The following is a 24,465-nucleotide window of genomic DNA, read 5'->3' on the forward strand; positions in this document are numbered from 1 at the left end:
CAGTTGACCACCAGGGAAGCCCAAGAATACCGGAGTGGGTAGCCTATCCCTTCTTCAGTGGATCTTCCCGACCCAGAAATTGAACTGGGGTTTCCCGCATCACAGGCAGATGCTTTGCGACTGAGCTATCAGCTACCCCAAGGAGGGTGAAAGAGGGTTTAAAAAATATTTGAGAATATACTACACACATGGTGCTCTAGACTAACTGCAAAGGGTTTGTTTTTAGCATGTTCTCATGTAAGAAGTCATTTCCATTGTTAGTGTATGGTATGTGCTCATCTTTAGTAAATACCCTAGTCTTAAACACTGTGCAGAAATGTGCTTTGGTTTTATTAGGAAGTGACTCCTGGATTAATAACCTCAGAAAGCCCTGCCCTAGCGCCTATGCCTGACGCCCCAGGGGGCTTGGCTTTTTTTTCCCCCCTCTCTTTTTAAGACACTTTGCCCAAAGATTGAGGCAACTGGGACCTCCTCTGTTCAGAAAGGCATTTCTACCCAACGGCTTAGCTTCTACAGATAAAACCCATGGTGGTGGTGGTTTAGTTGCTAAGTTGCGTCTGACTCTTGTGACCACATGGACTGTAGCCCTCCAGGCTCCTCTTCCATGAAATTTCCCAGGCAAGAATACTGGAGTGGGTTGCTATTTCCTTCTCCAGGGGATATTGCCAACCCAGGGATTGAACCCAGGTCTCCCACATCGCGGGCAAATTCTTTACCGTTGAGCCACCATGGAAGTCCCAAACCCTGAGTTGCAAAGTTACTTATGTCATTGATTCTTCCTTTGAATTTGAAGAATTGTGTTACTGCGAATGAGTACTATTCATACTTCCATATTATATATTCTATTCCCCTCCCTTCCAAAAAAAAAAGTGAAAAATTAAAAGACACATAGAAGAAAAAGCAACAGCACTCTGGATTTATAATGTCAGAGTAAGTTTAGTTTTCAGAGTCAGATTCTCAGGTTTTTGTTTTAATGCTTTTCTGCATGTGAAATCGTCTTCTTTCCTCTTACTCCATTTGAGATTGCCAGAATCATTTGTCAACAAAGTGTGTCCTCAGTCTTTTTCCAAGTGCTGGCCTTGGTGAGGATTCAGAGTGATAGGTACCCAAGATTTCTTCTGTTAAATATATACATTCCTTGGAATAAATCTGATACAAAGAAAGCAGATTACCTTTGTAAACTAGTAGTATATGCTGCTTTGTGCATGAATTTTAAGCAGAATATCTGAGCAGACTCAGACCAATACTGAAATGCATGAATCTAATAATTATTAAAAACAATTTCTTTGTTCATCTCCCTCTTTTTTCATTTGAAATTAGTAGTTGATCAAAGATATTTCATAGATTAGCTTTTTTCACTTGGGTAAGTAGCTAGATCCAAAACTGAATGTATCAGGGAGCCTATTTTAAGGTTAATAGAACTATGTATATATTTCATGTATTCTCTGTCTTCCTCAGTTCACTTGTGTCTGACTCTTTGCAGCCCCATTGACTGCAGCACACCAGTCTTCCTTGTCCATCACCAACTCCTGGAACTTGCTCAGATTCGTGGCCATCGAGTTGCTGATGCCATCCAACCATCTCATCCTTTGTCGTCCCCTTCTCCTCCTGCCTTCAATCTTTCCCAGCATCAGGATCTTTTCCAATGAGTCACTTCTTCGCATCAGGTGGCCAAAGTATTGGAGTTTCAGCCTCAGCATCAGTCCTTCCAATGAATATTCAGGACAGATTTTCTTTAGGATGGACTAGTTGGATCTCCTTGCAGTCCAAGGGACTCTCAAGAAGAGTCTTCTCCAACACCACAGCTCAAAAGATCAATTTTCCAGCACTTAGTTTTCTTTATGGTCCAACTCTCACATCCATACATGACTACTGGAAAAATCATAGCATCAGCAAAGTAATGTGTCTCCTTTTTTATACACTGTCTAGGTTTGTCATAGCTTTTCTTCCAAGGAGCAAGTGTCTTTCAATTTCATGGCTGCCGTCACCATCTGCAGTGACTTTGGAGCCCAAGAAGATAGTCTGTCACTGTTTCCATTGTTTCCCAATCTATTTGCCATGAAGTGATGGGACTGGCTGCCATGACCTTTGTTTTTTGAATGTTGAGTTTTAAGCCTATTTTTCCACTCTCCTCTTCCACTTTTATCAAGAGGCTCTTTAGTTCCTCTTTACTTTGTGCCATAAGGATGATGTCATCTGCATATCTGAGATTATTGATATTTCTCCCAGCAATCTTGATTCCAGCTTGTGCTTCACCCAGCCTGACATTTTGCATAATGTACTCTGCATATAAGTTAAATGAGTTAAATAACTGGCCTTTTCCAGTCTTGTGACCACTGCTGAGTTTTCCAAATTTGCTGGCATATTGAGTGCAGCACTTTAATAGCATCGTCTTTTAGGATTTGAAAGAGCTCAGTTGGAATTCCATCACCTCCTCTAGCTATGTTCGTAGTGATGCTTCCTAAGGCCCACTTGACTTCGCACTCTAGGGTGTCTGGCTCTAGGTGAGTGATCACACTGTCATGGTTATCTGGGTTATTAAGATCTTTTTTACATAGCTCTTCTGTGTATTCTTGCTACCTCTTCTTAATATCTTCTGCTTCCCTTAGGTCCATATCGTTTCTGTCCTTTATTGTGCCCTACTTTACATGAAGTGTTCCCTTGGTATCTCCAGTTTTCTTGAAGAGAGCTCTAGTCTTTCCCATTCTATTGTTTGCGTCTATTTCTTTGCACTTATAACTTAAAACGGCTTTTTTAAAATCTCTCCTTGCTATTCTTTGGAACTCTGCTTTCAGACGGATATATCTTCCCTTTTCTCTTTTGCCTTTCACTTCTCTTTTTTTCTCACCTATTTATAAGGCCTCCCCAGGCAAACATTTTGACTTTTTGGATTTCCTTTTCTTGGGGATGGTTTTGATCACTGACTCCTGTACAGTGTCCTGAACTTCCATCCATAGTTCTTCAGGCACTCTGTCTATCAGATCTAATATCGAGACTCTATCTGTCACTTCCACTGTATAATTGTAAGGGATTTGATTTAGGTCATACCTGAAGGGTCTAGTGGTTTTCCCTACTTTCTTCAATTTAAGTCTGAAGTTTGCAGTAAGAAGATCATCATCTGAGTCACAACAGCATCTGGTCTTGTTTTTGCTGACTGTATAGAGCTTCTCCATCTTTGGCTGCAAAGAATATAATCAATCTGAAATCAATATTGACCATCTATCTCCCTAGTGGTAAACAAAAGGTGGAGCTGGAATCTGATAGCCTGTAGAGGTTACAATGTTTGAATATGAAGGGAGCTTTTGTTTTTGCTTTTTTATGATCTTTCTTTTTTTTAGTTTATATTTTTGTTGAGCGGTAATTGCTTTACAATATTGTGTTGGTTTCTGCCATACATCAACATGAATCAGCCTTGTACATACGTCCCCTCCCTCTTGAAGCTCCGTCCCACCTCCCACCCTGCTAAGTTTATGAAGGAATCCTAAATAGGAGCCACTCCCAATGTTACTAATGGGCCTGAAGGTAGGAGGGGTGAGACCCGCCTCAGGCATCTCATCCACCCCAGGCCCAGAGGGAAGCTAACGCTGTAGCCAGTGCCTGGGAACTGCATGCCTTCGGCGGCATTTCCTTCAGCTGAGTAGTGTGGTCCGGTCCGCTAGTGTGTGCCAAGTGGAGCAGGGCCCCTGGCTGGAAGGAGCCCCTGGGCAGCCTCTCACTCCTGTTCTGCCCTTGCAGGCCAACTTGCCCCTTCTGCAGCGCGAGCTCCTCCACTGCGCGAGGTTGGCCAAACAGAACCCCGCCCAGTACCTCGCCCAGCACGAACAGCTGCTTCTGGATGCCAGCACCACCTCACCTGTTGACTCCTCAGAGCTGCTTCTCGATGTGAACGAAAACGGGAAGAGGCGAACTCCAGACAGGTGAGAGGGGGAGGGCCCCAGACCGGCGGCATGAGGCTGTCCCATGTCGTATTTCAACGACTGACTGACACCTCTTGCAAAATAATAGCCTAGAGGGGCCATAGGGAATCTTGCTCTGGCCTGGGGTGTTGCAGAATGATGAGTCTCTGGCCTGTGCAGGTTAAGCTTTGTTACTTGTAATTTTTTTTTTTTAAAGTTTAATTGACCTACAGCACTGTGATAGTTGCAGGTGTACAATCTAGTGACTTGATTTTTCTGTGCATCACAAATGATCACCACTGTTGCTTGAAATATTAAAGGAAAAAGTAAAGATGAATGATACTCAAATGCCCCAAGTGCCACTGATGTTTATTAGACACACAGTCAGTATAGGCATTCCACATTTTATTGCGCTTTATTGTGCTTCACAGATACTGCTTTCCTTCCTTCCAGCCTTCCAGCCTTCCCCCCTCCCTCTCTCCCTTCTTTCCTTCCCTCTTAAACTGAAGGTTTGTGGCAACCCTGCATGGAACTAGTCTCTTGTCACCATTTTTCTAAGAGCATTTGCTTATTTGGTGTCTCTCTGCTACATTTTGGTAATTCTCACAATATTTCAAACTTTTTCATTATTATATTTGTTGCGGTTATCTGTGGTCAGTCATCTTTAATGTTAACCATTGTAATTGTTTTGGTGTTTTTAAGAAATAAATTGTTTTTTAATTAAGGTATATACTTTTTTTATACATAGTGCTACCATACACTTAAGAGACTATAGTATAGTGTAAACAGAACTTTTATGAGCACTGGAAAGGAAAAAAAAATTGTGTGACTGGCTTTATTTGCTTTATCATGGTGATCTGATATTGAACATACAGTATCTCCAAGGTATGCCTATATTAAACTTCTCATTTACTATATGATTCATCCAAAGTGCATATTTTATTATTCCAATAATTTATTATTCCAAGTTTTCTCAGCACATGATCGTTTTGAGATCTGGCCTAAACACAGTGCAGTAGCTGTTTAATTTGGATTTTGTATGAACTAAGAGAAAACTTCAGTGAAGCTAGTTGAACTGAGTGAATATAAGAGTTCAGTAATAGAGCTAAAAGGTCGCGTTTTTTTCTGATAAGTTTTATCTACCAGACAATATTCATTCCTCCGGGTACTCTGCTGTCATAACAGAATTCTAAGAAATGTAAAATAAAGCCCCTGCTCCATGAAACCTTACAAATTACTTGTTGAATAAGGCATACACATGAAACTTCCAATGTACCGTATTAAAATAAGTTTGAATACCTCAGCTTCATTTATAAATATTTTCTAATGCAAAAATATGAAGTCTTATTAGCATCTTGCATTTGTAAAATATGGAGAATCTTAAAATGAAACTATATTCAGAAACGTATTTGTCATATACTTTGTTTCCTTTCTCTGTTTATCCATTCACTCTTTCTGCATTTTATTAGGCAAGAGGAGACCAGCCTTTGAAGGGTTAACACTCTGGCGCAGATTCATAGGAGCTTAGGATCCTTCTATCTGTGACCGACTTAGCTACCCTTAAATGTATTAGCTACTTTGCCAATCAGAATGTTATTAAAAGCCAGCCAGTTTACATATAGTTATTACATAATCCTCTGTTAAGCAGTTTTTATGCTCCAATCTCTGGAGTTTTTCTCCTCGTGACATGGGACCTCTTTAATAGTTTAAAATCCTAAAGCAAAGGGTTAAATGTTAGTTTAGTTCTGACATCCTGTAGACCCAACCTCCTTCCATGACCTACCGACAGTGCTATTTTCTTGTTTTTGCAAGCTGTATTTTCCTAGTCGTATTTAAGCATTTGGTACTTTAGCTTTAAAGGCAGTGCTTAATCCAGGTGTCTGAGTGACATGTCAGCATGATGCTGAAAACCAGGAGCCAGCCCAAGGATAGATGTGAATTCCTGTCTGATCCTAACCTCTTACCCTGAAGGGAATCAGTCCTGTGTGCTGGTATTGAGGTGTTTTGGCTCCATTTTTCCAAGACAGTGCGGTAAAGAAAGTTAGGGAGAGACTAGATGGAAAGTTGGGAAGGAGGACATTTATTTGGGTGGAGGAAGAGATAACAGGGAAAGGTTTAGATGACTGTGATACATGTAAAGATAATCCTACAGTCAAAATTAGACATGAACACAATCTATTCTAGAAACTTTAAATGCTCAGTAACCGTAACAGGCAGAATAAAAGCTTGTTTTATTCACTTCTCTACATTTTCAGCCCCCTCTCCACTGTTTCTATCCCAGTGTTTTATATGTGAATATCCTGTAACTTTAGACCTCTCTTGAACCATATTGAGGTAAGCCTGGCAACGTGCTAACATCGACATGGAAACTTTGTATGAATTCCACAGAAAATCAGCATTTTTGTTGTGACGATCTGTAACTGTGTATGCATGCATGTTTGTGTTCAGTCAGATAGAACTTTCTTAAAAGAGCCTTTAGTCTTGTTCCCCTCTGGTTATTCATAGACAGGTGCTGGAGTCAGAATTCACACAGTTGCTCTTTGGCTGGAACATTCTTTTTCAAGTGGAACCCTGAAGTGTGTGTTATAATGGAAAGATGGCAAATGGATTTCCTTAGAGTTAGGAGGAAGGGTAATGAGAATATGTTGTGTAAATACATTTGTATCTTGTGGGAATTTCATCAGAGCCAAGAAAATATGGGCCTCTACAGTATCTCTTTGCATATATTTTCTGCATCTTGTTTGCATATGCATTTTTCTCTTCTCCGGTTATTTATCTGTATATCCAGACCTACTATATGAAATTTTATAGAGTATGGAGCTGTCTGACAGCAGAGCTTTTTTTGTTTTACTGAATGTTTTGTTGGTGCATATGGTCTGACATGGATGAGCAGCCACGGTGAGATTTTGGAGTCTATTAAACTGGCTCATTAAAAAGATCAATCTGTTTCTGTAATAACACTGGGAACCATCAGTCACTAAAAGAGGGAAAAACTGACACCTGAGGAGAAAACACATTTTGGTAATTTGTTCATGACATGTCATGAACAAAAGAGCACTCTATATTTTGTTTACAACTTTGGGGGTTTAAATTCTGTGACGATTGCTGATTTAATCTACTGAACCGTCCTCATGTATTTCAGGGATGGATTTTGGCAACTGTAACTTCTCATCTTTAAATATGATTGTCACTGGTTATATTTTTTCTTGTTTTAAGCATTCCTATTATTTACAGAGAAATGAATACTCCGGGGAAGTCTCTGAAATCTTTTTTTTTTTTTTTCTGTACAGAACAGTAAAATTTATTCTACCTCTTAAAAATACTTCTAGGGTGAGTCCCTGAACAACTATACTAGATTTGTAGGTTTGTGGTAGAATAACTTAGAACCCAAATGAGAAAGGAGACAATTCAATTCATTTAAAAATCATGCTATTTTTTCCCCCCCTAAATTATCAGGGAAAGCTAATAGAAAGTTCTGATTTCCACTCTTTGTTCACATGTAAAGGTTTGTTTATCTCGCCATTCAGTGATGGAGAAAGCTGAGAAAGGGAATGTTGTTGTGTTGTTTAGTCACTGAATTAAGCCTGACTCTTCCGTCACCCCCCGGACGGTAGCCCGCCAGGCTCCTCTGTCCATGGATTTCCCAAGCAAGAACACTGGAGCAGGTTGCCGTTTCACCAGGGCATCTTCTCAACCCAGGGATCAAACCCACATGTCCTGCACTGGTAGGCAGGGTCTTTACCACTGACCCAAGGAAGGACATACACACCATTTCTGGAGCTGGTTAAGTGAAGTGACCAGTTTCAAACAGAGACTGAAATTAAAGAGCCCTGTTTAAAACTGCATACCGTGATGGTCTTGAGACTGTGTAAGAACACAGTTTCAAATAGGATGAGGAGGGGAAGAGCAGTTAGACAAAGGCTGCATTTTTTTTTTTTTTTTTGAGATTAGAGAATGGATAAAAATCACTGCATTTAAAAAGATACATCTTTGTGTGTGAATTATCATTTGATGTCTTTTTCTCACAGCTTCGCTGTTGGAACTTTTTGTCTTTAATGTTGTGCTCTCACCTGTTAGGTGATTTTCTGATGCAGAAACTTTCTGGCTTAAGAAATCAAATCGAGTGACCGTTGATTTTATATGGATAACATTGTCTCCACTACCTTTCTTCCCCCTTTCAAGTGACTGACGTTAAATCGTTAAGTCTTAATCCCCTTCATCGATCTATGTATGTATTTTTTATCATCATTTTAATGTAATTATGTTTTAAGTTACTCTTGGTTGAACATTTTGATTTTTATTTTCAAGGCCACATGGTTGCATTAATGTGTATGTCCTCCACCCCAATTATTAAACATTATTTTTTTAAAAGATTTTCTTGAGCTTTAGAAGTATATAATTTGTCAGCTGGGAGAGATCTTATGGATTTACCAGACCAGTGTTTTATCTTGAGGAGACTAAGACTCAAAGAACTTGCTTAAAGTTGCAGGGCTTCTTAATGGAGAAACCAGCATATTTATCAATACATACCTGAAAACTTCCAGTTGCACAAAATATGTTTTAATGTGCAGAATGTGAATAGGGAAAGCTCAGCTAAGAATTGTATCTTTTTTCCTCCTTGCTTTCCCTCATTTATTTCTTCTCTATAATTGCTCATGTGGGCAAATGCAACAGTTGAAGGTACTGAGGTTTTATAAATCTTTGTAAGGATAGAGGATCACAGTCAGCCGGGTTTCCTGCCTTACTGAGTAAATTAGAAAACACTGAATGTTTGAGGATCATAAGGCAGTCATTTTGAAACCACGTTGGTTGAATATATGAGATTTTTCAGCAAGGTGCACACCAGCTAAACCTATTAGGTCCGTTTTTCCTTTACCGCAAAATGAATGAGATTTCAATATTTTTGTTGAGTTGAACTCTGCAGATAAGAATTAAATATTTATTATCTACCATGTTCAGTTTTCTATGAAAAATATGAGGAATTTATATCACACATTCTTGTTTTGTGTTGCATTTTTTGTGCATTCATCAGTTTCAAGAAGAGAGTCATCATTCCTGTAGAAATGACTTTTTTTTAATATAATAATCACATCAATTGTGGAGGTTTCTAGTGAAACAGTGTTTACATGATGAGGAAGATTACATGGCTGTCGAGAACATTTTGGTCTCCCTGTTCTAGCCTCAGTGTTGACTTTGCATAGGTTCAGGCTGGCTGGATAATATATCTGAGCTCACATGGCTTGTAAGAGGCATGGATGGCATTCTAGCTCCTAGGTTCTGACTTTAATTCCCCATGCTCTTAGAACTATGTTTGTAACACCATAGCCTCTGAATGCCTCAGCTTGAAAAGCAAGCGCTTGGTTAAGTTGTTGAATGCCAAGTATGTGTTAGACTCTTTATGTAGATTCTCTCATACTGTCCTCTCAGTAGCTCTGAAATACTCACCCGTCTTGTGACACATGTAGAGATTAAGCCTCATGAGTTCATAGGGCCTGCAAATAGCAAAGCCAAAATTTGAAAGCAACTCTGTAGCCCCTGCTCTTTCAGATGTTCACTCTGGAGTGGCTGTCTGCCTCTGATCTTGCATACCATTTTTCTGCTCTTTTTATGGTACCTACTGAATTCAGGTCCTTTGTAACAGTATTGAAGTCTTGTATCTCTAATTAAACTGTGTTTATGGTAGAAGATGGGCTTTCCTGGTGGTTCAGATGGTAAAGAATCCACCTGCAAAACAGGAGACCCAGGTTCCATCCCTGGGTCAGAAAGATCCCCCGGAGAAGGGAATGGCAACCCACTCTAGTATTCCTGCCTGGAGAATCCCATGGACAGAGGAGCCTGGGGGTCTATAGTCCATAGAGTTGCAAAGAATCAGACACGACTGAAGTAACTTAGCACGCTCACACATGGTAAAAAGTTTCTTGCTAGCACACTTTCAAAAGGAATTTAAGTCTACCACTAAACCATAATCGATGTTGGGAATCATGCCTTGCTTACTTTGGTATGTCCAGTTAAGCTCCAGATAATGCATGTCACACATGCCAGCTATAAAACTAAACAAAGGAAAACACCACGAACACAAAACAACAGCAAAACACTAGTTCAACAAAGAATCAAAATTAAACTGAACACAGTCATTTTTAGCAGTACAGCAAACGGTCTCTCCCCCAAGAGTCTTTTTTACTTTCTTATTTACTTTCTATCATTTTAAAAGATGCGTCTCTGAAGTACCCACATCCATGAAAACAGCTCAGGAACAAAGTGCTGTGATTGATTCACTAACAAAAAACTAGAGGGCTCCAATTGGGATGTACAGATTACAGATTAGAATAAGAAAGCATAGTCCCAGATAGCAAGAGCAGTAGCAGCTGACTACGTCACCAGTGGCCAGATATTAGCAAAGACGAGGGGACAGCCACTCCTCGGCAGGTTTTCCAGCAGATGGAGAGCTCCAGGGACTTGTGTCCAGAGCTTTCCACCTTCTCCTTCGGGAGGGAAAGCTCTGGGAACCTGTATTTTGTAATCCTTAAAGTTCCAGTTACGGTGATTTTGTCCAGACTGGCCAGCATCCACCTGCATCTGTCTTATTTACTCCAGAAGGTGTCAGCCGTCCTCTCAGAAGTACTGTCCTGGGCGGTGGTTTAGCAGTAGAGAGATGGAAGGCACTTCTTTCTCTGTGGCTCAGTAGTGATGGTCCTGGGTCACTCGGTGCTGTTTTTCACCGTCTAAACATCCCACTTCCTGCAGGGTGATATTTCTACAAACACAAATCCCCACGGGTTGTCCTGAAGAATCAGGTTTGATTTTCTTTTTAAGGTAGCAGGGGAATCTGTAATGTATTTTGCTTCAGATGCATTATTCAACACTGTTAGAAGGTGGTTATGTAAAATTCTTATCTGAACTCACCTATTTGCTGAAGAGACTGTTTACTGAGTTGTGTTTTGAAAATACGATGCCATAAATGACTCTTCTCCCCCTGCCCTTTAATTCGAATGTCTAGTCCTTCTGTGGAAACCTTAACAAACTGCATTTATTAGAAAAAGAAAGGGACATTTGTTTAAGATGAAGTCATTTATGTCTTTGAGCTTTTCTTCAACAGAACTGTCAACTCCTGAGATTTAGGCATAGACTTCTTTCTAAAATACAAAAGTAAAGTGTTTTTTTGTTTGTTTGTTTGTTTGTTTTGTTTTGTTTTGTTTTTTAAGACTCAGGCAGTCTCTGAGCCCTGGCTCTGACTGAGATGCCTGCAGAGACAGAGGTGTGTTGGAGCTAAGATACGGTGTCTTAGGTGAGGCAGAAGGGCCTGTGACAGAGAAGAGACTTAGCAGCAGGACTTGATTTGGAGCAGAAGGTTAGAGAGTATAACTCTGCAGAGTTACAGAGTGACTTCAAGTTTCTGTTTTGGTGGCTAAGTAGAAGGTGGCATCATTGACTGGTGTTGGAAGTGCCAGAGAAAGACAAGGTCGGCTTAGACATGTGCTGTTTGAAATTCCTGTGGTCAAAGGGAGAAGTCAGCATCTAAGGCAGGTGTTTATTTGTATATTTTTAAGTATTTTCCTTGCCATTCTTAGCTTTATTACATTGTACCAATTTGCCTTTCCCTAGAATAATCTTTATAGTGCTGTTTTCCCCGTTTAAAAAACATTTTGATCTCGGAAAAAAACTTGTGTTCCTGTTGTGCAGGAGATTGCTTGGTCCTCTTATTCTGATTATTACCATGGTCTTAATAATATTTTTTTTCTTCATTCTTCCTCATTTCCATGTTGCTAAGGGATTACCAGTGCATACTAGCCAATTATGACATTTAAAATATTTTATATAGAGGAAAGTTTTTTAAAAGGCTTTTCTTTCTCAAATAAATCAGTTTATAGCCTCTATATTGAGGAGCTGAGAAAAAACAGCCTGAAGTGGGATAAGGTGTCAATTAAGTTGTCTCTTAAGTGTTTTTTTGTTTTGTTTTGTTTTGTTTTAAGCTTGTTTTATTGCCCATTAGTTTCATTTTACTGGGCAAGAAGCTCAATCCAGAAAGTTAACTTTTCCAAGTTATCTCAAGGTCACATAGCTGAGTCCTGAAGAGTCCTTTGACAACATCAGACCCTGAGAGAAGTGATTGGGATCTAAATGTTGAAGTGGGTTATATTCAGAAAACTTCCTTCTGAAAAGGAGACAGAATACAAAAAGCAAACCAAAAAAGTGCCTTCTAGGAACCCATGAGATGTGACAGACTTCCTAGTAGAATTTGAGTCATTTTGAAAGTATGTTGGTATGGGACAATGGATATTTGTTAGTTTTGCCTCATACATTTTGAGAAGGTAACAAATAAACATGCAACTTTATAATTTGCACCCAAGCAATGACGTGTTGGTAGTTGTAAGCATTTCTAAGAAGCAGACGAACAAATAGCAATTAAGTTGTTTTGGTTAGCTTTATGGACATAACATCCTTTGAGCAGGGTTGGCTTTTATAAAGCCATGAGTGATTGGAGGAAGTACCAGGGAGGCTTTTCATACCTTTATTTGTATGGGCTGTTTCAATGTTTGAATGCTTTCCTGCTGAAATATACCCTACCTTTGTGAAGTGATGAGCTTTATTGTTTGAATTGTTGCAAGAGTTATGAGACCCAGAATAGTGACCGTCCCTGCAGGGATATGATAGAAATGATAGGACAGACCTAGGAGCTAGCTCTGCTTCTTAGGACCTTACTGTCCTTGTTTTAGGAGGGGAAAAACAGCTTCAGTATGGGCTCACTGAAGTAATAGCACTGATCAGAGGGCTGATGTGTTGGCAAAGTTAAATATCATATCTAACTACTTTGAAACTAGTACGACTTCTTCCAATGTTCTATGTTCTTATTATCTTTGAACAAGGAGACATTAAACCGGTGAGTTGAATTGGTTTGACACAAGTGGGTATTTAGAAATGTTTTTATGTTTATATATTTAGGCTGCTAAAAGATATTTAGAGGATATTTTCTATTTCTGCATACAAAATCAGCTATAAATAATACACTGTTCAAAGCAAAGCACAAAGAAGTTCTCTGTTGGTTCACATGGTTGACTTAGATGTAATTTGGCTAGCATACCATCAACTTGGTGTGTTTTGATCTACATAACCATGACATTTAACAAAATTATTCATTTATTGAAAAGGAGGTATAGTTGATGTGAAAACTTATATAATAAAATTTCAGGTATACAACATAGTAATTTATAATTTTTAAAGTCTATACTCCACTTACATAGTTATTATACAGTATTGGCTGTATTTCCTGTGCTGTGCAAATAGCATTTAGAAATAAATATAGAATAATTGAATTGCAGAGTTTTCAAACTAGAAAGGACCTCAGAAATCATCCTAGTCCAGTGGTTTTCAAACTTGATTTCAGCAGCTGACTTTTTCCTTCAAAAATGAAACTGTTCAAATGGATTAAAATGATAAGTGGGTTCCTCTGGTCCTTTAAATTTTGATTGTTGGGGTAAAAGCTCTTCATTGCCAGCAGAATCCCTAAGCATTTCAGGTGACACGGTTTGAAAACCACTGATCTAGTCCAACCCTTTCATTTTACAGATGAGCAAACTGGGGTCCAGAGAGGTTAAGTGGCTTGCCCAAGGTCACACAGCTAGTCTTGGAAGAGCCAGGACTAAATCTCAGGTCTCTTGATTCCCAGTCCAGTGCTCTTTCCACTACACCACACTGCCAGTAAGGTAGGTGCTGTGTTGACATTGTGTTCATAGCTACTAATAGTCTTCAGTATTTTCTACCTGATTTATGCTGGAAATATTTATGCATTGACTGTTGAAATATATCATTCAGAAATGTGTAGGATATGGAAATACAGATGAGAATCACATAAATTATCCTCTTAGAAGATAAATCTAGGCTGCTTCTGTTCACTTTTAAGAATTATTTTAAGCAATATGTTTAGATAATGTTTGAGACCCTTTAGTCTGCTCAGGTCAGTTTGTATGGAGATCAGAGTATTTGAGGGTAGACACTTTGACAGGAGCAGCGTTGAGACTTCTGTTTGCTACTCCCTTGAGAACCGTGCCCGGCTGGCATTTTTAATGTTGGGCAGTCTCCTGGTTGCAGAACCTCTTTCTTCAGCACGTGTTGGACATGTATTCATTTCCCATTGACGTCCGCAGTTTCCCTCAGTTCTTAGTGTACCTGCACTTTCTCTCTGTAACTCCTTCCTCATTCTTAATCTGGTATGTGTAAATTGTCACTGGGGCACTACCCTAGAGGGACATAAAGGACGATTGATCGTAGGCGCCTCTTGCCCCTGATGATCTCTGTTGTCAAGTCACTTTCCACTCAGATCCCTCCAGTTTTATCAAAGACTATCCCTGGGCACTAGGAAAGTGGGAAAAGTCTCTTAAAGTCTTTAAGTCTAACCCACCTACAATCAAAAAAGGGGTGAAAATGGAAATTCCCTGGCAGTCCAGTGGTTAAATAAAGGCTTGCAGAAATCCGCAGCTGCTGTGACTCGGTCGAATTCTTATGAGGAAGTTTCCCAGGAAAAAGAGATGTTGCCTCTGGTTAAGGATAGAGGGGATGGTCTTGCGAGGAGAGCCAACTACTAGGTAAAAATTAGTTTGGGAGCTGTGCCTCCGGTCAAACTGCATGTGACATGTTCCTGTCTTACTGAATATATTGAATTAATCTCCTAGAGACACAGTCAGTCAGAAAATATTTCTTTAACCCTACTTTGTGTTTGAGAATGTAGGAGCAGTTATCAGGTCTCATTTACAGACTGTGTTCCTTCTGAAAGACACATCCAGAGTTTTGTGTATCACATGATGAAATGCAGACAGGGTGTGCCTGCCCTGGTCTAAGATCTGATAGCCTCAGACAGGTCCCTGCTGCATCTGCACATATGTTTCCTCAACTTTAAGAGAAAGAGCTTCACCCTTTCTTCTAATCCCAGCAAGCTCTGTGTGACTGCTGATTATCTTGATAGCCCAGGGAAATGTCAGTCCGAGACATTACATTGTTTTATTTGCATTAATTCAGTTTGATTGGTGCTTTTGAATAGAATTTTCTGAGATCATGGAAATGATCTATATCTGTGTTGCACAATACAATAGTCACTAGCTGTAGGCAGCAACTAAACACACGCAGTGTGGCTGTTGATGCCCGAAAACTGAGTTTTAAACTGGATTTAATGTTAATTCACCACGTGTGGCCACTGTTTTGAACAACGCAGCTCATAGATGTCCTCTGATGTGGAAGTCAGATGCCAGGTTGGATCAGCGCAATAGATGTACCCAAAGAACTAAGGATAACTTGGTGAATCACCAGATACAGTTGATCCAAGGGTAATTTGTTAGAAATAAGGATTCACCTTTGAATGAAAATGTTATCCATGGAGGGGAGAGCAGGCTTCCTCCTACTTGTGACCAAACCATACACGCCTCAACTGAAAGATGTTTACTGATTTGATGAAAAGTGGAACCTTTTCTCCTTTGTGCAGCTGTGGGATCATTTAGGCCTCCGCGTGGGTTTCAGTGACTCCTCACAGGTCTAGGCAAGTTTAGAAAATTTCTGGCCAGCAAAAAGAATATTCTGTTTATTTTACAGGTTCCAAGTATCTGAACTATGCTGCTTTATGAGTCTGTTATGGAAAGGAAAAAAAAAAAAAAAACAACCTCTTTTTCTTCCTCCCTCAGAACCAAAGAAAATGGCTTTGACAGAGAGCCTTTGCACTCAGAACATCCAAGCAAGCGACCATGCACTATTAGCCCAGGCCAGCGGTACAGTCCAAATAACGGCTTATCCTACCAGCCGAACGGCCTGCCTCACCCCACCCCTCCACCGCAGCATTACCGTTTGGATGATATGGCCATTGCCCATCACTACAGGGACTCCTATCGACACCCCAGCCACAGGGACCTCAGGGACAGAAACAGGCCTATGGGTAAGACTGAGGACCTCTGCAATTCTTATGGGATGGTATGCTTCAAGACTTGCGTCCTTGCTGCTCAACTAAACTTCAGGCTTGAAATCTGTGATGGGGTAAAAATACGTCTTCTTGATCTAATGTCTCCTTTATGAGAAAACTTTGTCAGTATTAATATCTCTTTCAACAGCTGTGTTTTCTCTTACTTATGATCTTTGTGACAGCCGGTTATTTTTGTTTTGTTTTTTTTCCAAAGGGTGTGTATCTGCTGACCCCAGACAGGTCAACTGTATTAACAAACACAAATTAAGTGTTTAGTGTATTTTTTTTTTTTAGCGTGAGAGGTTTCATATGTAGTTGGCCTGCCACAACTATTTTTTACCAAATCAGTTTCTTTAATCGTTATCTTTTATTTTCAGATAATCTCAAAGTTCAGTCTCCGTGATAGTCTTTATTTGAAAAATATGATATGGTATTATGTCTATGACTTAAGTCAGCAGATGTTCCTTGAGGAATGATTTAGTACTTTGTTTTTCCAACGTGAAAGTGCTAGTGATTCAATTTAGTGTTGACAATTTGGTCAAAGATCAGAATACCAAAGAAGGAATGAGTTTGGGTAAATATGTGTTCTGTTTGCCAGTGTTCATTCTTTTTTTACATAAAACTGTTGGAAGTGAAGCATTTAGGAGACATGGTCTTCTAAAGAGCCGGTGCTTGCCATGAAAAATGAGAAGGAAGACCAGTAGGTAAGCTTTGATGCACAATCAGCGTTTGAGGTGATCGCATCGCAACACCGCCCTTGTTCCTGGGACTTCTTTACTTGTTTATTTTTGGCAAGTCAAGCTAGTGATACATGGAGGGCAGCACTCAGCCATCTTTCTCATCTTTTTCCGTCCCCTGTGTCCCTGCCAGGCCTGCTTTTCTTCTTAGCTGGTTGCTGAAAAACTTGCCTAGCCCGGATGGTCTGGTGGGTGAGATCCTGGAAGCAGCAGAGGGTGGAGTCCAACTGGAAAAGCAGGACCTGGAGTTGGGGGGTCACAGGACTCAGGACGCCTGGCCAGTCGCCCGCCTGAGGAGTAGGGCAGAGGTTTTTATAGCCACGGGCAGAGGGAGCGTGGTGAGCAGAGGTTTATGCTAGACTTCCAACTGTCTTAGTAGGACACAGGGCCTTCCGGGCCCAGGGTGTTTTTGCCTTAGAAAACCCAGCCCTCCAAATGTTTAGAAAGCAGAAAGTGTGAGCCCAGTTGAGGGCAGGGGCGATGGGGGCCCTGAATGTGAGATAGTAAAGTAGTAGCTTCAGTTCCCCACAATAGTCATTTCTGCATTTATATAGTATGTCAGACAAATGGCTAAGCATATGATGTATGCTTCTTTAATAGTCAATCCGTCTGATGTTCTCCAAGGTACCATTTCGAAGAGCTCTCAAAATGGTTATGTTTTTTCTCCATCTGGGTTGATATTTTGACCCTGAAATCAAATGTGTGATAACAACTTCCTTTCAAACAAAGCCTTGCCATTTGTTGATGACGACTGCTCTCAAACCATGATTGCTCATTTTCAAGTAGAGGTGGAGTCACCGGGTCATTGTAAGATCAATTCAAGATACCCTATTTTGTAGGTGGTAGGAAATGGCCTATTTCTTAGGCAGTAAATTCTATTTCATGAAATATTAGTTCTAGTACACTATAAAGTAATCAGCAAGGAAGTAATTATGCTTATGTGCAATGATTATGTTTTCATCTAGTAATATAAAATATCCCTTTGTGAATTATACCTGTACCCACTGGTTTTATGTGATTTTTTTCCATGAGACCATGTTCCTTACCTTTTAATTATATTAGCTTATAAAACTAATAGTGCTAATCTCTATAAATATATGCAACTACTTAACCATCCCTGAAGTCTGGCGGAGTTTAGTGTGTGTTAAAGTAAAGTCTTGATGTACAAGTAACAAATTATGGTGTTACCTCAGGCTGTTACTTTGAGAATATAAAAATTGTCATACACAGACACAGAGGATAGACTTGTGGACATGAGGAAAGAGAAGGTGCGATGAATTGAGAGAGTAGCATTGGAACATATATATTACCATATGTAAAATTAGATAGCCAGTGGACATTTGGTATATGACACAGGGGCTCAAACCCAGGGCTCTGTGACAACGTAGAAGGGTGGGATGGGGTTGGAGGGGGAGGGAGGTTCGAGAATGTATACCTATGGCTGATTCATGTTAATATATGGCAGAAACCAACAATATTATACAGCAATTGTCCTCCAAGTAAAAAGTACGTGAATTTAAATTTAAAAATTGTCATAAATGTATACTTGGTCTGGTATGATTTATAAATGTTTATTATATGTACAGACATGTACCTGCTTGAATATTTTAGTAAAATAGCTTTACAAGCAGCATTAGTTTATAAATAAGCTTAGAGTCTCCGTTAGAAGTTGGGTAAGACTCAACATTAGTGTCAAATGAAACGGTTTCGATGAGTTTGAACTGTTTTCGCCTAGAACATCTCTCTGGTATTATGGCTATAAATAAAAATTGTGTAGTGATAAATATTTTAAGTATCCAAAATAGAGAAATTAATAAATGGAAAAATTTGAGTTTTTTTTTTTTCTTTTTAAAGATTTGGCTCTATACAACAAAGAGTTCAAAAACAGCAAAAAAAAAAAACCAAAAAAAAAATTAGACCTATTTTTTTCACCAGGTACTTGGGCTCAAACATGTTTCTAATGTATGTATTATTTTTCTGTTGTTGTTAAATGAGATGATGCTTTAGCACTGTTCCATAATTGGCCGTTATCCCATTAGCCTAAAACATCCTGTTGCTCATTAATGTTATTCCAGGTGTTCGAGCCCACATCACTATTGATATAATCTGTTGAATTTTGGAAACTTTTAAGACCTCTGAAGTTCTTGGCCCTTTATAGGCAAATGTAGTAAGATGCCTCCATCACAAAACCACACATTTATATTATTATCACTCTCCAGTTGTTTTCTGTGATGCTTCATTTCATTGGTAGTGCTTTTCCCCTAAAACACAAGCAACAAATGAGTCAACAAAAATTACATATTTGCAAACATTTCAACTTGAAATTGTCACAACAGAGAAATAACTAAATATTACTCTTTTCCAATGTCTTTTCTATTATGCAGATTATTAAACTTATTTGCAATTTTACTTTTTTACCAATAGATGGCATTGACAATTTTGGCGTTAAAAGTGTATTTCGGAGTATAGTCTAACTGGAGAGGAATGGTGTATTTAGTCTGAGAAAGCTGTCATTTATGTGTCTACTTCCGTCAGCTATAAATTAAATCATATTTCATGGTTGGCTGAAAAAAAGTCATGTGACTCATTATCTTTATTTCACTGAATCAGCTAAAAGGGAATTTCTAACCACTCAGATTTCACAAAAAGTGGAATGCAGTATCTCATAACTTTTGTTGTTCAGTTGCTCAGTTGTGTCCGACTGTTTGCAACCCCATGGACTGCGGCACGCCAGTCTTCCCTGCCCTTTACTGTCTCTTGGAGTTTCCACAAACTCATATGCGTTGAGTCGATGATGACATAACTTTAAAAAAATTTTTTTAATTCCTACATAACTCCCTCAGAAAAAGAGCCTAGGTATCTAGAAGCCTAACCCATGCCAAACTTAATTTGCTCTTCAGAGTAACAATGTAAGAAATGGCAACCAAAACAAAGTTTTAATTATTTAAAATGGGAAATGTTGCCATAGCTCAGTGACTTTCCTTTATAGTAGAAGATACGTGTTTTACACATTCTGAATTTGTCAAAAGAGCCACACGTTTCTGGGTGTCTCTGATCATACTGTCTGTTTAGCAAGACACATTTTCTATTTTGATAAGCATCCTGGCTAATTTCTTGTGTTCAATATTGTTCTCACTTGGTGTTTTCTTATTACCTTTTCACTGTAGCATCTTCACTGATGCTGAAGAGCATTAATATTTGTGCTGTGGACTGCAAATTAGGATTTTTAGTTTCTTGGCTTAGATTTATGATATCTGTCCAAAATGATATCTAGTATACTGATTTTTCTTTATTTTTAAATTTTTAGCAAGTTGAGTAAGTATATTTTGCTATTGTGTTATGGCCTAATTTTAACATGAAACTGAAAGTGAACGTCACTCAGTCATGTCTGATTCTTTGCAACCCCATGGACTATACAGTCCATGGACTTCTCCAGGCCAGAATGCTAGAGTGGGTAGCCATTCCCTTCTCCAGGGGATCTTCGCAACCCAGAGATCGAACCCAGGTCTCCTGCATTGCAGGTGGATTCTTTATCAGCTGAGCCGTTAGGGAAGCCCAATTTTAGCATGAAAATGTGTTTAATAGGATTGTATTCATTTTTACTATGCTCAAATGTGGAATAGTTTAACCATGCTTGTTTTAGAAAAGCATATCCCGATCCATGTAAAACAAATTATGCCGTCTTCGTTTTTAATGCAGGAAAGCCACACTTTGAACTTAATGTCTACTTGTGGTTTCCTGTATTTATTAAGATTAGGATATATTTATATTTTCACTTAGGGAATATTATATGGATAACTGGCTCAGGATACACTCTCCAGGTCCTCATGTGTAAAAGAAGTGGTTCTGACCAGATGACCTCTAAAATTTCTTCTAGTTCTAAGGTATTATCATTCTATGAGGGACCTATTAGTTAATTCTGTATCTGAGTATGATTCATGTCTCCATTCAAAAATCGAATGTGTTTTCACATTACTTAGTTTGCCCACATAGTCTTTGCTAAGTGCCTCTGCACATATGGATTGCGTTCTTAATGTTTTCGGGTGATTCAGCCTTCTTTATATTTGTAGGGTTGCATGGCACACGTCAAGAAGAAATGATTGATCACAGACTGACAGACAGAGAATGGGCAGAAGAGTGGAAACATCTTGACCATGTAAGACGTCCGTAATCATTTAGGTTAAAAAATGTTTTGAAAACAACTGGAGTGAGGTGGCATGATAAAATAAAACTGGGGGAGTTCTGAAGGTGTTCTCTGCCATCCTTGAGAAAATAATACGCGAGAATGTTTAAAGTAGAATATAGGATTTGATTTCTAAACCAATATCAGAACCACTTATATAAGAGAAATGTTTGGATCATTGAAAGGAGTTCCTGGAGCCGAATCGATGAATGAGCTACTGTTTTACTTGGAGAGAGTCATTTGGTTTATCCAGCGATGGGATTAGTATTTGGAAGTATGGGTTAACTTCAGCTAAAATCTCCTGTCACGCCTCCCACATTTTATTCTCATTACCATTGCACCTACTCATCTATCGGGTCATTGTTTCCAGTCTAACCTTTGAAAATATTAGAGGCCTTCCGAATAAAAAGCATTCTTCATTGTCCGAGAATAGTTCGTTTCACCAGAGTCTTTGAGTTGCGGTCATTGATCCGTATTTCCTTTCTCCCCCTGCCCGTCTCTCCCCCAGCTGTTAAACTGTATAATGGACATGGTAGAAAAAACAAGACGATCTCTCACAGTACTGAGGCGATGTCAGGAGGCAGACCGGGAGGAGCTGAATTACTGGATCCGGCGATACAGCGACGCGGAGGACTTGAAAAAGGGCAGCGGCGGCAGTAGCCACTCCAGGCAGCAGAGTCCTGTCAACCCAGACCCAGTGGCGTTAGGTATCTTTTCTTCAGACGGACATACTGAACAGATGCATCTCATGCTATTAATACTGCTTTTACTCTTAATTTGTCTCGGCAAAAATAAAGGCGCTACAGAGAATTGTAGAACAATAAATACTTTATGTCCTCAAATACGTCTTGTCTGTTAGGCAGAGTGGTCATAGAAAGGGTCAGTCACAAAAAATGACACCCCTTTTGTAGGTTAATGTGTTGGGCTGACGAGCAAATGTCCAAGCCGGACCAGAATTTCACGTGCATCACTAAAATGTGTGCTCCTTCATAATACAGCTCTTTGGACCCTGTCTCCAACCTGCAAAATCTGGGAGTGGGCTTGGAGTCTCTAGCACTCTCTCTCGGGATTTGTACTGCGCCTCAGTGTTTGAGAGCACTTTATCTCAAAACCAGTCTAGGAGGATACCTAAGGGCTTTGTCATTTGCCCACCGACACTTGAAAATTAGTGATAAAGATATAGCACTTCCATGACCTTAACGATGGCTTAATCATGATTTTATTAATTCTAGTAACTTACAGGACTATTCATATAGCCATGCTTTAGAAGGCAAATGCTAACATGTAGCTATCATTAGTACTGATATTTGAGAATTGTTTGGGTTATAAATAGAATGTAATTCTAAGTATTTAGAAAGAAAATTTGAAGCTAAAATAATTTTTGAGTGACCTGTGAACTTTTTCCTAAATTAATACTAAGCTACTGTCATTTACATTGCTGGCCATTACTTGTATATACAGTCTGAGTCAACTTAATTAAGATGGATTTCTGTTGATCCTTATTTTCTCATCTCATTTTCTTAAGTGTTTGGTCCCACACCTGTTACCTAGCTTAGGTTAGGGTACAGTCTGTTGTAAAAACAAAACTAATTACATATGTGCAGATTAAGCTCGTGACTTTGGCCTCATTATCAACCATGGCTGATTATCAAAAATTTAAAACTTGAAGTATATTATCTAACTGTTGATCACATTATCTTTTTTTTTTTTAGTAAAATGATTCTTAGTCAATAAAAGTTCCTTCTGAACAATGAATGTCTATTGCCATAAGTATTAAATACAGGAGGATTCCAAGTCATTTAATTAACCCAACAGACATTCTGCAGTATATTTTAAAAATAAAAGTGTTATTTGTTAGGCTATGTTAAGGCAAGCAATGAAAATAGGTTTAAGTTTAATTTGAATCAACATTGGTCCAAATAAAACTAGTATAAGCATCTTATTTTTCACTTCTGTATTGTGAACCAAAATTAGTACTATAAAGAGGATATTTGTAATCATTCAATCTAGGCAAACACTGAGAACCTTAAACAAAACTTTAAAATATCCATTTTACCTGGCTCTATTGAAGAAATTCATCAAGTCAGTGCTTGTTTTTTGTGCCTGGCTTACTGTGTGCCAGGCATCATGCTAGGTACTGCAAGAAAGGAAAAAGTTTCTTAATTCCTTCCTTTGAGGAATTTTTGAGCTAGTGGAAGAGATAGGCAAGGAGGCAGCTAGTGTTGCACCAGCAGGCCACTCAGTTCAGTCCCCTGCAGTGACAGGATTAATATTATCTGCTGACCATTGTAAAAGAAAAATTTTGGAAATGGATGGTGTTTCAGACCTATGTGAGTTACTTATTCAGCGCACTGCCCGCAGGACCATTACCATATAGTCACATATAGTCAAGCATTCTAGTGGTGCAGGCGTACATCATTCTCTGAGAAGGCAGGTTTAGTTTTCCTGTTACATAATCAAAAGAATAAACTTGGTTTTAAAAATTTCTTCTTAAGCATACACAAATCACATTACTTTTAATGATGCTTAATGAATTCATATTTTTGGTCAAAGAGATTGCTTTGGTTTTCAGCTTTTATAGGTTGTATTTTTCAAAGACTACAAGTAGTTCATTTCTTTGTTGGGACTCTGTTAAAACAGTCCTGTTCTTTAGGGACCCTGAGCCCTAGATTGCCTTTCGAAGAAACCTATCACGGCATCAGAGAGAACCCGTCAAGCGTCACACAACATGCAAGTTTTAGCATCCAGCAGTTGTCTCACTGGGGTCTTTTGCTAATAGATTCCTGAAGTCTTTAAGTTCCATCTCTCTTGTGTGCTGGGCTGTGGGCAGGTAGTTTGTAATCATGGGACACGATCATCTACATTAAGGGCTTTCTGGGGTTTTCTCTTAGGCTTTGGAGTCAAATGTATTAGTGTGTGTAATTAAAGGATTGGCGTTGTTGGCTGATAAATTTATTTCGTGCCTCTGAAAAGTATGTAGCAGGATGTGTGGGTATGTGTGTGTGTGTACAAATAGAGACACAGATGTGCTTATATCTTTACGTACATGAAGAGCTCCATATCCTATGGTAATTTTGTATGTGTTTCTTTTAGCCTGATTCTCTCAATTCTTAACTTGCTGTCTGATTTCAAATGAGACCTTCAGAATAATGTTATAGAAGATATCTTTAGTTCAAAATATCACCTTAGTCATATCCCTGTCTTGGCAATAATGGCACCATTATTCATACATTCATTTGTAGCATTTTAATTGTATTTGGTGATTGTACAGAGAAGAATGTCACTTCTATGACTTGTGTTTGTTAAATTCATTCTAATTCTCACTTTTGAAATATATCTATAGTATTAAGTCAGTGTGAGAGATTAGTAATTTAATATGATTAATCTATTATTAATTGAATTTGGGGGATTTCCCCCAGATATTAAGTAAAGACTATTTTAAATGAGTAGCCTCTTGAACAGTTTTATAACAGCACACACTAAGTCCATGATATTATCTCTACTCTTTTAAGTAAAAATCAGGTAATTACCCTGAAGAACTTTTGAAATAATGTACTTTGCCTTGAAATAATATACTTTTTCTTGAAATAATGGATTTTGATTATTTGCATTATTATTATAACTCACTTGATTTCCAGGAAGAATTCCAAATATCCAAGTCTTAAGAAAATTAGAAAACTATTTTTTTAAGCAGTTGTCTCTACTTTCAAA

At 38.9% G+C, this 24,465-nt stretch overlaps 1 protein-coding gene across 9 annotated transcripts in view; it reads left to right on the forward strand.

The window, feature by feature from the left end:
- Positions 1 to 24,465, forward strand: part of RUNX1T1 (RUNX1 partner transcriptional co-repressor 1) — a 149,850-nt gene that overhangs the window by 96,958 nt on the left and 28,427 nt on the right. For all 9 annotated transcript variants that reach the window (XM_043483914.1, XM_043483911.1, XM_043483913.1 and 6 more), the window contains 4 exons: positions 3,736 to 3,917; positions 15,563 to 15,810; positions 20,642 to 20,727; positions 21,263 to 21,461. In XM_043483914.1, coding sequence (XP_043339849.1) covers positions 3,736 to 3,917; positions 15,563 to 15,810; positions 20,642 to 20,727; positions 21,263 to 21,461 — 715 coding nt within the window. The remainder of the gene's footprint in view (positions 1 to 3,735; positions 3,918 to 15,562; positions 15,811 to 20,641; positions 20,728 to 21,262; positions 21,462 to 24,465) is intronic.

Source organism: Cervus canadensis, chromosome 12, assembly GCF_019320065.1.
Source record: "Cervus canadensis isolate Bull #8, Minnesota chromosome 12, ASM1932006v1, whole genome shotgun sequence".
Taxonomy (NCBI): domain Eukaryota; kingdom Metazoa; phylum Chordata; class Mammalia; order Artiodactyla; family Cervidae; genus Cervus; species Cervus canadensis.